Raw genomic sequence first — 16,618 nt, forward strand, 5'->3', positions numbered from 1 at the left:
CCTGGGTAAGCAATCAGCTAAGACTAGTTAAGTCTAGAGTCACTAAATCCGCTTCACTAAAATGAGTTACGCCAGTTGGCTGAGTTAGATTAAGTCTAATCCATACCTTCTCATCCATTCTACACTAAACTCTTCCCCATGCTTAAAATGTTTTTCCCCCCTTTCCTACACATCCAAATTCCTACTTCTGTGTTGCAGGACTTGGCTCAACCACCCGCTTTGATGAAACCTTTCTTATCTGCACAATTAGAGATAATTTTACTCTCCTCTTGACTCTCACAGGGTTGAATCTATTATGACACTCAAATAACTTTAAACTCCAATTAAAATTCTTTTTTCTTCCTTAAAGGTGAACTACCGTGTTTCCCCCAAAATAAGACCTAGCTGGACAATCAGCTCTAATGCATCTTTTGGAACAAAAATTAATATAAGACCCGGTATTATATATTATATTATATTATATTATATTATATTATATTATATTATATTATATTATATTATAGACCTGGTCTTATATCATATTATATAAGACCCGGGCTTATATTATAGTAAAGTAAGACCGGGTCTTCTATTAATTTTTGCTCCAAAAGACGCATGAGAGCTCCTCTATAGAAACCACCAGAGACCTCCCACATAAAAGAAGCTCCAAAATAAAGAATTCTGAATGACTAAAGATAGGGAATAAAAATACTCTACCTGTTCCTTTTTGCGCGTTCTGCAGTACGCCATGGCAGGAAACCAGACACACCAGGAGGTAAAGGTTTAGGAGAATATTCTTTACCATGGGACTGTTTTCTTCCATTAGCTACAGGCTTCTTTGTAGCCAATCCTAAGTTTGAGAAAGCATTAAAAGAAAGACTCAAGATGCACTAAAGGTCTATAGAGCAATTATCATATGTGCACACTTTTAAAAGAATACAAATAGGCACTTGACAATGGTGTCAAAGCCATTAAAGACAGGATCATTTTGTAAAAATGTTTTCACATAGGCAGCAATGTCTAAAAAGTTCTCTACAGTAACAAGTTATCATTTTAACTAAAATACAATTATGAGATGTGCAGAATATGCACAAGTAAATAAATATATTCCGAGGAATGAAAAATTATACATGATACATTATGTATCATGTAGAAATACTCAGTTTACTGAATCTCAGAATACACTGGGCATTTCTGAATCTCAAGAATAGAGAAACACAGGTACACCCAGGACTCCCGACAAACAGAATTTTCTGAATTAGACCAAAACTTCAATTTAAGATTAATTTTTCTATATAAAAACTATCAAAGTTATGAGGTTGAAAGTTCCTGGGTGGTAGGTGAGTCAATATTACTCTCCTATACGTCTGCTGGCCTTTATTGCACATTTGATTTCATATAGAAAACACAAAAGAAACAAAACCCACTGGACAAAAGAGCGAAATGTGGACACTTATTCTGTATTTCAATACTAAAGAGTCAAGTATCTTCATATGAAATATTTGGTAGCAAAAACTACCCTATATGTTAATACATTATTTAAAATAAACCATATATTAAAATTCATATTTAAATATTTTCTATGTTACTGAAAACAATATAGGTTTGTAAAAATGGTTATATTTATTCTTCAAATCTATTTTACTATAGAAGATCTACTTTAGCAGCATTAGGATGGCATGGAATGAATATTTCATATAGTGTAGTTTATTTTATTGATAATCACAATATGATTCTTTGTTATTTCTCTGGATAAATTTACATGCCTCTTAAATGTACAGGAGCTTGGTTCATGTTATGCTATTAAATTTCTGTTATTTAATTATCCTCCAGCAAAGAATGTGTGTATGTAGTTTATATATGTATACCTTTTTTTTTACTTTCAGAAAGTAATGCAAATATATCTATAATTAAAACCAAAAGAATTTATCTTGTCAGGAGACAAAAAAAATTCTAATAAAAGTTCCATCTTCTTTTTGTACACATCGTTACAATATGACTGTGACACAATTCAGACAATCATTTAACCCCTAAACTTACCTGGATCTAACTATATAGCCAGGTACTGATTTGGCTTACCTCTATGTCTCCAAATAACTGAGGCAAATACAAGAAAAAAAAGCCCAAGAAATAAAATAAAATTACTCTTTAAAATAGCTCAGTGAGCTCGTAAACTTGTCATATTTCCACTTTGTTTAATCATGCTAAGTAAGAAAAATATTTTTGCTTTATTCTCATTACATGATGTCCTGTTACATACTAGCAGGTACTAAAATTATAGAATTCCTAACTTGTTTTTATATATATATGTATATATATATATTTCTAATATTATATCAAACCTCCATATTAGACACTTTAAGAATGCTTTATATACGACACAAATTTTTAATAATAATAATTTGTGTGCTATCACAAACTCAACTTCTTTGTATGTATTATCTGACTACTAAAATATCATTGCTTTGAAATAAAAATTGGTAGGCAAATTGTAAGCTTTCGATTTAATAAACACCCTTAACCACTACTACTTAATACATTATTGACGAAACAAGTTGATTAATGGAGAATCAAAATCACACGTTTTAATAGTAAAAAAAAAAGTTGTATTTATGAAGACGTTTATAATAGCATTTAAAAAAATGATTTAATGTTTAGGTTTATTTTAAATTTTTCACTAATTTAGAAAATTAACCTATCAACTCAATGAAATCTTGTAAATGCAGTAAAAATTACAACTACAAATCATATAAAATTTTAATGTAACATACAGTGAAAAGAATGGCCAATTGCATTTAAGCAATGTGGAATTATGTTTATAGATAATAGGAGGGAAAAAAAGAAAATATAAATATTGCTTAATGGGATAATGAAATTAGAGGTGCTTTCTACTTTTATTTCTATTGTTATACTAATATAATACCCTTATAAAACCTAAACAAAAATCTTCAAACATATGTAAAAGAAAATTGTGGTAAAATAGATGTAACATGAAATTTACCATCTTAATCATTTTTTAAGTGTATAGCTCAGTGGTATTAAGTCAAACAACAATTTTTAGAAATTTCAGGTAGTAGCTACATAAAAGATTATTGTTAACTGTTTGGTGATCTTCATGTATCTGGTATATAACTAAAGAACTGCAAACATTTTTCTGGGAAACTGACTGATTATAAACCTAAAAAATTTGTTTTGCTTCCTTTATATTAAACCTTATGTTTTACTGTTTCAAAATTTATATTTACTCACAAGAAAGGGTGAGGTTCATATTAGATTTGGTTTAACTAATTCCACTCTGCCATTCATTCTTATCACAGAAAAGAAAAAAAAGGTATTTGTGACTAAAGATAACGTGTTCTAAAAAATAAAAGTTAAAGTCTCTTTAGAAACAATATAAAAATATCAGTTGAACTAGATTATACCAAATTTACATATTCAGGAGAATGTGAAACTTACGCCATTGGTTGTTAAAGGGTTTTATAAAGATTTTTTTTTTTTTCTTTCTATTTTTACCCATTTCTTTTTTTTTTTTTTTTTTTTTTTAATTAGTTTCAGGTGCACAAGACAAAGCAAAACTTAGACATTTATCATTTATATCCCTCACACTGTGTGAACCCCCCTCCCCCCATCCACTATCCCTCTGTACGTTCCCAAAACCTCTCACCTTCCCCTTATCCCCACCCCCCCGCCCCTCTAGCAACCCTCTGTTTTTTCCTCCATGTTTCCAAAACTGTTTCTGATTAGTTCATTCACTTATTCTTTTCTTTAGATTCCGCATATAAGTGAGATCATATGGTATTTGTCTTTCTCTTTCTGACTTATTTCACTTAACATAATGTTCTCTAGGTCCATCCATGTTGTTGCAAATGGTAAGATTTCTTTCTTCTTTATGGCTGCGTAATACTCCATTGTATAAATGTACCACAGTTTCTTAATCCAGTCATCTACTGATGGGCATTTCGGTTGTTTCCAGGTCTTGGCTATTGTATATAGTGCTGCAATAAACATAGGAGTGCATAAAGATTTTTGAATTGGAGTTTTGGATTTCTCCGGATAGATACCTAGGAGTGGGATTGCTGGATCATAAGGTAGTTCCATTTTCAGATTTTTGAGATATCTCCAAACTGTTTTCCATAATGGCTGCACCAATCTGCATTCCCACCAACAGTGCACCAGCGTTCCCTTTTCTCCGCATCCACGCCAGCACTTGTTGTTTGTTGATTTATTGATGATAGCCATCCTGACTGGGGTGAGGTGGTATCTCATTGTGGTTTTTATTTGCATTTCTCTAATGGTTAGTGAGGTTGAACATTTCTTCATATGTCTGTTTGCCATCTGTGTGTCCTTTTTAGAAAAATGTCTCTTCATGTCCTCTGCCCATTTTTTAATTGGGTTGTTTGTTTTTTTGGAGTTGAGTTGAGTGAGTTTTTTATAAATTTGTGATATTAACCCCTTATCAGATATATCATTGGCAAATATCTTTTCCCAATCAGTAGGATCCCTTTTTGTTTTATTGATGGTTTCCTTTGCTGTGAAAAAGCTTTTTAGTTTGATGTAATCCCACATGTTTATTTTTCCTCTTACTTCCCTCGCGCGAGGGGATATATCAGTAAAAATCTTACTCCGGGTAATGTCTGTGAAGTTTCTTCCTATATTTTCTTCTAGGAATTTTATGGTTTCAGATCTTACATTTAAATCTTTAAGCCATTTTGAATTTATTTTTGTATGTGGTGTAAGGAGGTGATCCAGCTTCATCTTTTTGCATGTGTCTGTCCAAGTTTCCCAGCACCATTTATTGAATAGACTGTCTTTACCCCACCGTACATTCTTGCTTCCATTGTCATAGATTAAGTGGCCATATAGGCATGGATTTATTTCTGGACTCTCTATTCTGTTCCATTGATCTATGGGTCTGTTTTTATGCCAGTACCATGCTGTTTTGATTACTGTAGCCTTGTAGTATAATTTGAAGTCAGGTATTGTTATACCTCCCACTTTGTTCTTATTTCTCAAGATTGTTGAAGATATCCGGGGTCTTTTGTTATCTCATATAAATTTTAGGATTATATGTTCTATTTCTGTGAAAAATGTCGTTGGTAGTTTGATAGGAATTGCGTTGAATATATATATTGCCTTAGGCAGTATGGACATTTTAACTATATTAATTCTTCCTATCCATGAACATGGTATGTGTTTCCATCTATTTGTATCTTCTTTCATTTCTTTCTTCAGTGTCTTATAATTTTCTGAGTACAGATCTTTTACTTCTTTGGTTAAATTTATTCCCAGGTATTTTATAGTCTTTGGAGCAATTGTAAACGGAATTGCTTTTTTAATTTCTCCTTCTGATGTTTTATTATTGGTATATACAAATGCAACTGATTTCTGAATACTAATTTTGTATCCTGCTACTTATAAAGATTTTTTTTAATTACATTTGGTCACAAAATTATAGGTTTAATTTTAAAATTCTGAGTTACCTATTATTTGGAAAATTAAATATACATTATAGCAAACATTTACAATTTCTTTTTCTAGTGTTCTACCTAGGGTCAATAAACTTGTTTGCAGAGTTCTTTCATAAGGACTACACATTAAGTTTCTTATTTTATCATTAAAAGAAGCAAGGTGCTACCTGATTAAATAACTGTAGGTTGGAATATCCAAGGAACAAGGGAATAAGGAAGGGAAAAGGAACTGGAAAGAAATTTTGTTTCGTATAGCACAGAAGGATAATTCTTTATTTAAAAAAAAATCATCACTCAAAAGCACCACTGCTATAATTATCATCAAAACACACCCCAAATTCCAACTGCGAAGTATTAGAAGTAATCATCAACCAGGAAATATATTCAAAGTAATGAACTTTTTATGAGACAATAAAGTAGGTTAATTAAGAAAAAATATAAAAATATTAGTATCTCTTTCTTAAATTTATTATTTCTACATCTACAAATTCTCATAATCTGTATCAGAACAATTATATTCCTTCTAATATGCATACTTAATACTGTTTGTTACCATCAACGTATCATACAATGAGATTTTAATTTTAGTATATCGAAACACATAAAAGGTATAAGTTCTAGTAGCATTAAAAAGCCAAGATAGAAGGAGTTACCAATTCTAATAGTAGCTTTTCCTTTTCGACCACTTCCCAGAATTATAGTTCTCTTTTTCTGTCTAGCAATTTTAAATGGTTCCTTCACTGATGGAGAAGTTATCCACTGATACTGGAAAAGAAATAATAAACACTCTATTTCAGAGAAAGGTAACTTATGAGGGTTTGGTCTTAATTGGAAATTATTAAGATATTTTAAGTTAAAAGGTTTGCAATCTGCATTTTTGGGACCCCAAATTAAAATACACACAATATTTTCAAAAACAGAAAAGCCATTTAATTTGACTAAAAACTTTAAAGTACCTTGATAATTTTATTTTATTAGAAAAAAGAAGAAAAACAATTGATAGAAGAGAAATTCTTAGAGAACTAAAATATGTTATACCTCTGACGTGGCACTCCTTCCATTCTGGAGAACTTTTTTGATAACTGCTTTCATCACAGAATGATCTAAAGTAAAATAAATTGAAATTATAGTAATTGTTCCCTAACAAGTGGCAACTCCCATTTAAAAACAAAAGCCAAACAAGACTTTGTATTAAAAAACTATAAGATTAGGAAAGTAAACACATTAGGTTTTAAAAATTGTCAATACACTAACAAATTCTTTTTGTTTTGCTATTTGTTAATCAATTAAAAAAAAAAAGGGGGAGACATACCAACAAGTGGATTTTTTCTTATATCCAGAATGACCAGAGTTCTATTGGTTTCAAGGGCTTTTAGTAAAGACTTTGCTCCTTCATTGGTGAGGCCACACTGCTGCAGGTCAAGAGCTATTGATGAAAGACAAGCGGTCACTTGACAACTCTATACAGATTTAATGTATAGACAACTCTCACTTATTCATGTGTGGAAGATTCCTTCGCAAGACTAGTCATAGCAGGTTTTTAATATTATGTACTGAAAGAAAGTTTTACAAAGTATATGCACATACATAATGCAAAATTCAATAAAAAACTTCTTGGATATGCCATAATTATCCTGCCTTTAGTACCAATAAATCATCAAACATTTTACAATTAAAGTTGAAGAATAACTATAAAATTTATGAATGAAAAACATCACAAAATAAATTTCATTTCTTAACTAGAAAGGATGCTAGTGGCAGCGTAAATCTGATAGGCAGAAAATGGGTGGAGCAAAGAAATCGTACTGTATTCTTTTGATCATGATCTTGAGCTCCAAATCATTGTGTTTTGTTTTTTTAATTGAAGTTTATTGGGGTGACAATTGTTATTCCAAATCATTTTTGAAACTAGTGAAAAGGGAAAAACAAAATAGAAGAAATATAATAACTGTTAGTTTTAGGAAAAAGGCAAAGAAAAGAAGTCTCAGGGGAACTCAGAGGATGACAAATGCAAAGAATGTATAAATATATGCTAAATACACTAAAAGCCTCTATATGCTAAAAGCCTATCATGAAAGAATGATGGTCAAGAAGAACTCTCTCCTGGTAAAAGGTCACATAAAGAACAGAACAAATGATCATGAATGCTAGTAGTTCTGAGGCTTAACAATCTACTCATTTAAACCAAAGGGATCATCACGAAAACACTGGTGTAAAAATTACTACATAAGAGGAAATTATCATGTGAGCCTTTTAAAACAAGTGTTGCGTTTACTATTACATTGAAATAACTGGAGTCTTTCAAAACCTCATGACACACAAAAATAGCAAGTCAGATACGATGTAACTCTTACAAACTCTTACTACAGAAGAATGGACACAGGATATAATTAACCACCTAGCCAAATTAATAAACATAGCCAGTAAATCTCGCTAGGAAATCAAATGAATACAGGTCAAAACAATAAAATGTGACTGTTCAGCTATCAGATTAGGCTAACATCATACAACAAAAAAGCCTTTAAAATGTGTATACCCTTTAGACTCAGCAACTCTTGAGAATTTATCCAAAGTATACAATTAGAGATGTAGGCAAGGATGTGTATCACAGTACTGTTTATAGCAATGGAAAACTGGAAATAGCTTATGTATCTAACAAGAATGAATAAACTATACTAGGGCATATTCATATAATGGAACTCTTCAACAGTCACTAAAAATGATGTGGTAGATTTACTGACTTGTTAAGATGCTCATACTATCCTAAGCGAAAAATATTATAACCCCGCTTGCATTACAAAAGGGTAAGGATATTCATTTTTGTAGTTTTACAGTTTTTAACGTGACAAAAGCCAGTATTTGCGAGGGTACAGGCCTCACACACACAGTTAGGGTGGACTATAAATTGGTACAGCATTTCTGGCCAGCAATTTGGCAACATACATCCAAATTCTGAAAAATATGTCACACTTAGTCATTCTACTTTCAACAACTTATTCTACAGAAGTAATCCCAATGGACACAGAGATGAATATACGAAGGGTTCACTACATGTTTCCTCACTACATGTTTCCGAGAGGGAAAAGCACAACCTGTCTAATACTAATTGCAAAGAATTGATAAACTATTGCACGTCAATATAATGGAGTATCACATGATACAACAGTAAGTGAAAAAGCAGGGCTATGAAATACTAAGTATACTACGATTCCATTTTCGTGATTTCTAAGTGTATAAATATATTTATAGAAAAACAGACTGAAAATGCTTACACTAAAATGAACTAATTATGTCTGGGTATTAAGATCATGAGTAATTTTTTTCTTGTTACTTTGTATTCTCTATAAAGAATATATGCAACTCTTAAATAAAGTTTAAAAGCATAATAAAAGCTATAGGAAAGAATGAGGCTTTTTACAGAAATTCCTATGACAACAGTATTATGCCAAAAACTAATATTTAATATTAAAAAATTCAATATTTTCAATTTTGTAATTTACCTCTAAGCCATAAATCCTCACTAAGAGATTCTGCAAAAGCATTTGCGCCAAAGTCACCAATGAGTGTGTTGCAATTTAAAGTGATGCGCCTCAAGCCAGCCATACAGTCAAGATCAGGTCTCCGGTAACGAAGACTCTCAGCCCAGGTTTCCTCATGTCTTCTCATGGTCTGATACTGCAAAGGTTTAATAAGAAGAAAATAAGACGCTTAAATAAGGAAACAGGGAATGCCAGGAGAGTCGACTGGAGAGGTTAAACAGTTGATTGTGGGTTAAGAGTCCAGTGACCCGGATTCCAGCCTGCCAGTGATTAATTAGATATAGCCACTGGGATGACCTTTTGCTGATTAGTTACGTAAACTTTGACAACTCATTATATTCTATGAATTTTATTCTCCTTATCTGCCAAGTCAGGGAATTGGTTCTATCAATGATAAATTCTATCATTGCTGAGGCTCTAATTTCTATCATTCTGTCTTCCAGTGGTCTCCAAACACTTGATTGGATATCCTACCAGGAAACTTTTTTTTAACGAGTATCTTATTTATTAATACATACCTGAAATTCTGTGCATATATTTTATGTACACTATAAACAACACAGACATTTTTCAAATGATACAAAAACAAATGTAGAGGTTCCAATATTTTCGTCTTTTAACTCAATGAATCTCACATACTATTTAGGCTATGAACACCAACTTCAGAGGCCTGGAATATGCAAAGTCAGTTTGAAATGCCTTAGAGAATTGATGGCTTGATTTTTAACCACAGGTATTGTCAGAAAGACATATTCAGTTCTCTATATTGGTAAAATAAATTTTGTTAACAAGCAACACTGACTTTAAAAGAAAAAAAATCTTATTATATTCTTGAGCAAGACTCGAAGTTCCTGTGACACTCTAAAGGCAAATCATTAGATTATTCATTATTACTAAAGCAACAAGAGGAAATAACACAAACACTTACATAGTGCTTATTATGTGCCAGGCACTATTTTATACAAATTAGTTCATTTAATCACATAATGAGGAACAGAGTTTAAGTAACTTGTCTGTCCATGGTCAAAAGCAAAGAAATAGGAGAGCTGGAATTTGAACCTAGTTCATTTGGTTTCAGAATTCTTGCTCTTGAATGTTTTCTTTACCAGGGGTCAATGGACTTGCTCTGGACAGCACAAAGGTAAATTTTTCAGCTTTGTGGGCCATATAGTTTCTGCTCAGGGTGAAAGCAGCCATAGTTACTATGTAAATAAATGGGCGTGGCTGTTCCAAAAAAACCTTTTATTTATAAAAACAAGCGATGGGCTGGATTTGGCCTACCGGCCATAGTCTCCTCATCTCTGATCTGTACCATCAAACTATTAAAAAGGCTTCATGTTCAATTATTAAGTAATTTTAGGCCTAAATATAGTAGTTATAACCATTGTAAAGTTAAGACATTATTTAATCAAACTATATTTACAAAATGCTAATATAGTGATTTTTATTAGTTTATAAATTACAGCAGTTAACAATACATATTTGATGCATTTATGTCTTTTGAAGGCCTAATAGCATAAATTTTCTTCACAATATCACAATAAACGTTTTCAATAACTAAACATACATGAAAGTATTATTTATAATGTATTATATATTACGTCTGATTTCAAAAATTAAGTGGACTACTGTTACTAAATGGTAGAACCGCAAACTGAAAACTGGTCATATCTTTAAACAAAACTAAAACTGCAATCACATGTATCAAAAAACAGAAATAACTGCTTATTGTATCAATATATTAATGTGCTTCAATCACATACTATGTTTTCATGAAAGTTTAAACATAAATCACCTTTAAGATCTTGGCCATGTGATCTGCTCCTCGCCATGTCAGATTACACCCCGTGAAGTTTACTGTCTTAAGAGTGACAGAGTTCTTTATACCTTGACAAATAACTTTAAAAAAAAACAAAACACACATACAGTTAGATGAAGAACCTATACAGTTTGGCCAAACCTGATTTACTCACTTTTCATGAGTCTATTGGAGGTTTATAGCTGTACTCTATAAAAAAATCATTATCTACAATCTTCCCGGACAACAGATGGCTAGGTGCATTCTAACATATGTCAGTAACAAAGTGTTATGCCAGTTGATAGCAACAGTTTAATTCTATTTAGATGCTAAATTGAACTCTAAATATTGCAATCTTTATCTCCAACCACTCAGTATAGTACTGTCTACATTTTGAGACATAAGAAAACTTAAACAGCATACGAGTCTTCCTATTTTCATTTCCTATAATCTCATTTTGATTATCAATCAACGATTTAATGTCAACTATTATAACCCAGAATTTTATTAGGTGCTATGCAATATACTAGAGCGACGTAAGACAGAGGGTCTCAAACTCTCTGATCCCTCAAATTGAAATGCAGACTTCCTTCCTTACCCCTCCAGACCACAACTGAAAAACAGTGAACACACCAATTCTTCAGGGCCCCAGTTAATAGTCACCTTCTCTGCGATTACTTCCATGGTACACCCCCACCAAAACCACTGAGTATGATGAACTTTTATATGCTCTCATAGCACTCTACACATACTTCTTATTTTAGCACATACCACAGTGCATTATATGATTACATATAGGTCTTTTAACTATTTAATGATGATGGTATTTTTCTCTTTACATCTTATTATTTCACTTCCCATATTTCTTGAAGAGAAACCATAAAAAGAACAAACAAACAAAATAGAAAGTGCAAAATATTATATAGTTGTGTAGCTTATGGCTTAACACAACCTTAAGTAAAATTAGTTCTGAAAGTATAGAACATGAGAAACTTTCATGGTACAAGTGAGACTGGACCAAGGTTTGAGCAGGCACAGGATACAATATAGAAAGAGGCAGCACCGAGAAAAGGTACAGATAGGAATTAACGTGGTCTGTAGGGAATCATGAGGCCAGAGTGATGGGAAGAGACTTAAACAAGATTGAAACTCACTTTCTAAACCTCCATCTCCAATTGGACAATTTGCAAGAGACAGGTGCACCAAAGCAGCTGATTTATTCAATCCCTTCAATGGGGAGAAAAGGTTAAAAAAATTATTGGTTTAGGTTCCCCAAAATGCAACTATCAAATGTTCTCAGGACACAACGAAGAAGGCTTACTTTTGTTAAAATAGTTAAGTCTCTCTCTCTCAGAACTAGTCCATTTAACTCCAGATTCTTCAGAGCACTTGATGCACTTAAACAGCATTTAAGAGCTTTACATAGCTGGAAGGTCACATCTTTGTTTCTTATAGCAGGAACGCGACTTCTACAAACTTTATTTCTGTCAGAACCTAAAGAAAAATTATTGTGATGTTAGTGATTTCAATCAGAGATTTTATCATCATTAAAAAGCATCTGCTCTGTGCTAAGGCATAGAAATGATTGCTCTTAAAAGTTCTCTTTAAGGAGGGACACACGTAAACTCAAAACTTCAACCACATAAGATATAAAACATAAACTATGTGCGTAGACATTCCCATGGAAGCTGAAAGTTATATTTCAGTGATGGCTTCAAGATAACGCTGAAGTTGAATCTAGAAAGATGACAACGGCTACATAGTCAGAGTGGGAGGTGCATTAACTGCAGAGGGAGTGTCAGGGCGAAGACTTCCAAACCTGACACCTGCCGGACACTGGCAATATTGCAGGTGGGGATGAACAAAGGCCAGGTGTGGAAGAGGGAGAAGAGACAGAAATTAAAATAGAATGGTTGGCTGAAGCAAGCTTGGGAGAGACTATGGCCTTTATCCCACAGGTGATGAGGACCAGGGCGACTATTAGAACAGTTTCCTTTGCAGGGTAGAAAAAAGTGCTCCTCTGCTATAATAACAACTAGTTAGATAAAGGGAATGATTAGAAAAAGCACCCCTTCCTCAGGGCCAACTAGCCCCCTGAGACTTGGCAGAGCACAGCTCAGATTTCACACCTCTGTGCGCAACACAAGCTGAGCGAACCAACATGCACTAATCCTGTGGGAGTGGGCCATTATAAGCATTATTTTAAGCGTATCTTTTCGTATTAGACGATCATTCAAGACAAGTAAGCAGATGAATTGAGAGAAACTGAGCTCAGAGGCAGCAAAACCAGCTAGAAGCTTCTGCAATAGTCCAGGTAAAATGTAATTAAGGATGAAGAAACAAATCTAGGACATTAAAATCTACAACCTAGACCCACTGGACGCAAGCGATAAAGGTTCAGTGAAGGAACTCTGAAGAGAATGGTTTCTGCAATACATTTTTCTTACATTCAGTGTAAAATATTAAGCAAGATTAAATACAGTGGCCTTGACTCTAAGGTCCCTTCCAACTGGAATTTCTTTTGATTTCTAAGGTATTACTTTGGTTAAGTCCCTTCAGAGGCAGAGAACAGTTCCTACACCTGAATGAGAGGCAAAGAATAACCTGAATAATCTAGTTCTCTTATCTAGGTGATGCTGAACTGTCCTTGCAGGAGAGATAACATATGGCACAAACCCCAGAGCCTAGAAAAGGGCCAGGCACATGACAAGTGTTCAGGTTTTTTAAAATAAATCAATTTCCTTTCCTAGATCCTCACACCCGCCCTCTCTGCTGGCTACTTTTTCTCAGCTGGTAAACAATTCAAGTGTGTCCATCTAAAAAAAACATTCAGACCTAGATTTTCTGGATCTTCTTTGTGGATCACCTCAATCCTCTCCCATGTTTTCAAACACCTGTCCTCCCATAGAGCCCAGATCTGTACCCTGGGCTAGACCTGTCTAGCAGACACATTTGGATGTCCCACAGGCTGCTTTTAAAGCATCAGATACGAAGATCCTCTCCCCATTCCCCATCCCTTTCTACTGTGTTCTTCGTGTCACAGATGAAGTGCTGCTTTAAACTGTCACTCAAGCTTGCTGCCCTCCCTCTCCTATTCTGTCTTCTGATCTCTGTAACCCAGTCCTCCCTACCTGTACCTTTTATTGGGGCCCTTAGATGACAAGTTGCCCTCCTCCCCATCAACTGCCTTCCATATAAACGTGAGCTTCCAAATCAAAAGTCCATCTCATCATCTTTGAGTGGTTCCCATAGCGCAGAGAACAAACATCCAACCTTTTGACAGGACAAACAAGGCCCCTTCCTGTTTGGCCCTCACCAGGTTTCTAGTCTCAACCCTCACTTCTTTCTCAAACCTGAAGTTCTAGTTCTGTACCTTAGTTTTGCCATATATCCTTTATGTCTCAAGCTTTGACGCAAGCAGCTCCCTCCTGCCATCTGAGTAGCTTCTACACTTAGAATGGATGGCACCTCCTCCAGGAAGCCTTCCCTGAAACTTCTCTTCAAATATTGTCTCTGCAGCACCATAACTCACTTCTTCCAGAGTACCAACTACCGTGCTTGTGTTCACTTGCAGCCTCCCCCAGTAGAAAGGGAGATCCTCTAGAGCCTGAGCCTTGTGTCCAGCAGTGCTTGGTGCTGACTGAGCTCACTCACGTGCCAGGATCCTTTATACACATAACCTGCAAATTCTAAGAACCCATGGAAAAAGTGGTTTTCAATGCCATTTTACAAGTGAGGTGATTGTAGTTCCAAAGTAACCTGCCCAGGTCAGAGTGTAAGCCCTGGAATTCAAACCATAGGCTGCATTCACACCTATGCTCTTTCCACTGTATAACGCTACTACTGAAACATTTTTCCCCCTAACAGATCTCTGTCTTAAAGTGAAGTGAAAGTGTGGGATGTATCAATTTCCCAATCGCTTTGTTCTACGTTAGGCAAAATCATTCAATAAAATAGGTAACATCTGTCGAATGCTTAATGAGTCCCGAACTGTGCTAAGTGCTCATTAACTCGGCGAATCCCTGCAACCACAGCAAAGAATGGGTCCTGTTGAGCCCAGGTTACAGTTAAGAAAAGAGACCTAGAGGCTTTAAGGGACTTGCCCAGAGTCACCGAGCTGGTAAGCCTCCTAGGCCGCACGCACCGTCCCCTGGATACACACCCCGACGCTGGGCACCCGTTCCAGCGCCCAGGTTCCACCTTGCACCGTTTAAAATCCCGCTTCACGGCACCAACACTAGGGCCATTGGAAGCTGGAACTACAAACCTATTTCGGCAAGCCACGGCTGGAAGAAGCTTTTGATCGAGACCAGGGGCAGATCTTTAATAATCTTGAGCGTGCTCAGGAGCGGCGCCCAGTCCACCAAGCGGAGGCGGTCGGCGTTGAAGTCCAGCACGCCCTCCCGCAGGCAGGCGCGCACGGCGGGCAGCGGCACCGAATCCTGCAGCGCGCACAGGTACTCATAGTGGGAGAAGAAGTCGGCCGCGCTGTCGCGGCGCAGCTTCACCGAGTCGATCATGGCCAGAGGGCAGCCTCGGAGGACGCCGGCGGTGGAGGCGAAACCCGCACCCGCCTAGAACTCCAGGTCGCTGCCTGGCCCCTCGGACGCCCACAGTTCAGCGGCTGCGGCACGTACCGTGTGCGGGAGCAGGGGCTCGGCCAGCACACGCAGGGCCCGGGGCCCGAGCTAGGCCGCCCCTCAACACCGCGCTCGCGCGCCAACCCCCGCTCCGCGGCGCAGGCCGTTGGCGCCCGCCTCATCGCTCTCCGCAGCGCGGGGCTGCGTTTCAAGCCGGCGGGCGGATGCCCGCGGGGGCGGTGCGCCGGTGCGTCAGCGCGCTCGCCGTGCGTCGGCACGCAGGCCCCGCCTCTCGGGGAGACGGCGCCTGAGACTGAAGGGCGGGACGTTCGAGGCGAGGGCGATGCAAGAGGTGTGTGGTTTTAGGAATTTGGGGTTTCCGAATTTAGGAATTGGGAATCCGAATGAAAGTGTGATATGGAGGTAGCAACGCATTTTCAAAGGTAGTCTGGACTCCTCGTAAGTATCTGTGCTGCAGCGCCCGGGAGGGTACAGTTAAAAAGGATGTAGAAACGACTGTGGTCCATTAAATCTTTCAAATCTGTGTTAATTTCTGCAAAGATCTCTTAATGTCTGTAGTTTCTACTCATCTCACACAGTTGTTGGCAAATTGTAAAGTAGTCCACGCATTCAGAACATTGTTGTGGTTTCTAATAATTTCTTTGTACTGAGGATGATGATGCGTAACTCTGGTAACTAGTACTTTCTGTCTCCCAGGCGTTATTTTAAGCACTGAGTCAGTATGAAATCGTTTAATTTTCTTAACAACTCCACAGAAAGTTTACTATTGTATATCCATTTTACAAAAGAGAAACCGAGGCACGGGAAGTTAAGTAACTTCCAGCTAAGTAAGTGGAAGAACTCAAGACAATTGGTGTTAAATTAATTAAACAATGAAGTCATTAGACTGATGTGGCTCTAATGCTGGGGCGACCTACATAGGCAAACCAAAGCCTAAGCCTTAACTGCCTCACTGTTAGGAAGTCAAAAAGGGAGGGGCAAGCGATCACCAACAGTCAGCTAGGCTTTAAGCTATAGTCAGTCAATAATTTCCTTGCTTTGCTTTCTCCTTTTTCCTATAAAGTCTCTCCCCAGCTCCCACTGGTGGAGCGCTCCTAACCACTTCCAGTTTGGTGCTGCCTTATTTGAATTGATTTGTGCTCGCATAAACTCTTAAAAATTTAAATACGCTTCAGTTTCTTTCAACATTGACCTCAGAACCTGTACGTATTTGTATCCAGTTTCTAGAACAAT

At 36.2% G+C, this 16,618-nt stretch overlaps 1 protein-coding gene across 4 annotated transcripts in view; it reads right to left on the reverse strand.

Annotated features, from left to right (window-relative positions):
• The window catches only part of CEP78 (centrosomal protein 78), a 29,469-nt gene extending 13,869 nt beyond the window's left edge, over positions 1 to 15,600 (reverse strand). For 2 of the 4 annotated variants that reach the window (XM_019736704.3, XM_019736702.3), the window contains exons 1-9: positions 15,052 to 15,600; positions 12,106 to 12,278; positions 11,939 to 12,011; positions 10,782 to 10,885; positions 8,948 to 9,122; positions 6,760 to 6,873; positions 6,486 to 6,550; positions 6,101 to 6,212; positions 697 to 829 (exon numbers count right to left, since the gene is read on the reverse strand). In XM_019736704.3, coding sequence (XP_019592263.3) covers positions 697 to 829; positions 6,101 to 6,212; positions 6,486 to 6,550; positions 6,760 to 6,873; positions 8,948 to 9,122; positions 10,782 to 10,885; positions 11,939 to 12,011; positions 12,106 to 12,278; positions 15,052 to 15,304 — 1,202 coding nt within the window. In that variant the 5' untranslated portion in view covers positions 15,305 to 15,600. Of the gene's footprint in view, positions 1 to 696; positions 830 to 2,058; positions 2,077 to 6,100; positions 6,213 to 6,485; positions 6,551 to 6,759; positions 6,874 to 8,947; positions 9,123 to 10,781; positions 10,886 to 11,938; positions 12,012 to 12,105; positions 12,279 to 15,051 lie in introns of all 4 variants that reach the window. The other 2 variants (XM_019736701.3, XM_019736703.3) reach the window with 2 other exon arrangements.
• Positions 15,601 to 16,618: the final 1,018 nt, after the last annotated feature.

Source organism: Rhinolophus sinicus, chromosome 16 (assembly GCF_057876585.1).
Source record: "Rhinolophus sinicus isolate RSI-liver-muscle chromosome 16, RSI-T2T, whole genome shotgun sequence".
In the NCBI taxonomy this organism is placed as follows: Eukaryota; Metazoa; Chordata; class Mammalia; order Chiroptera; family Rhinolophidae; genus Rhinolophus; species Rhinolophus sinicus.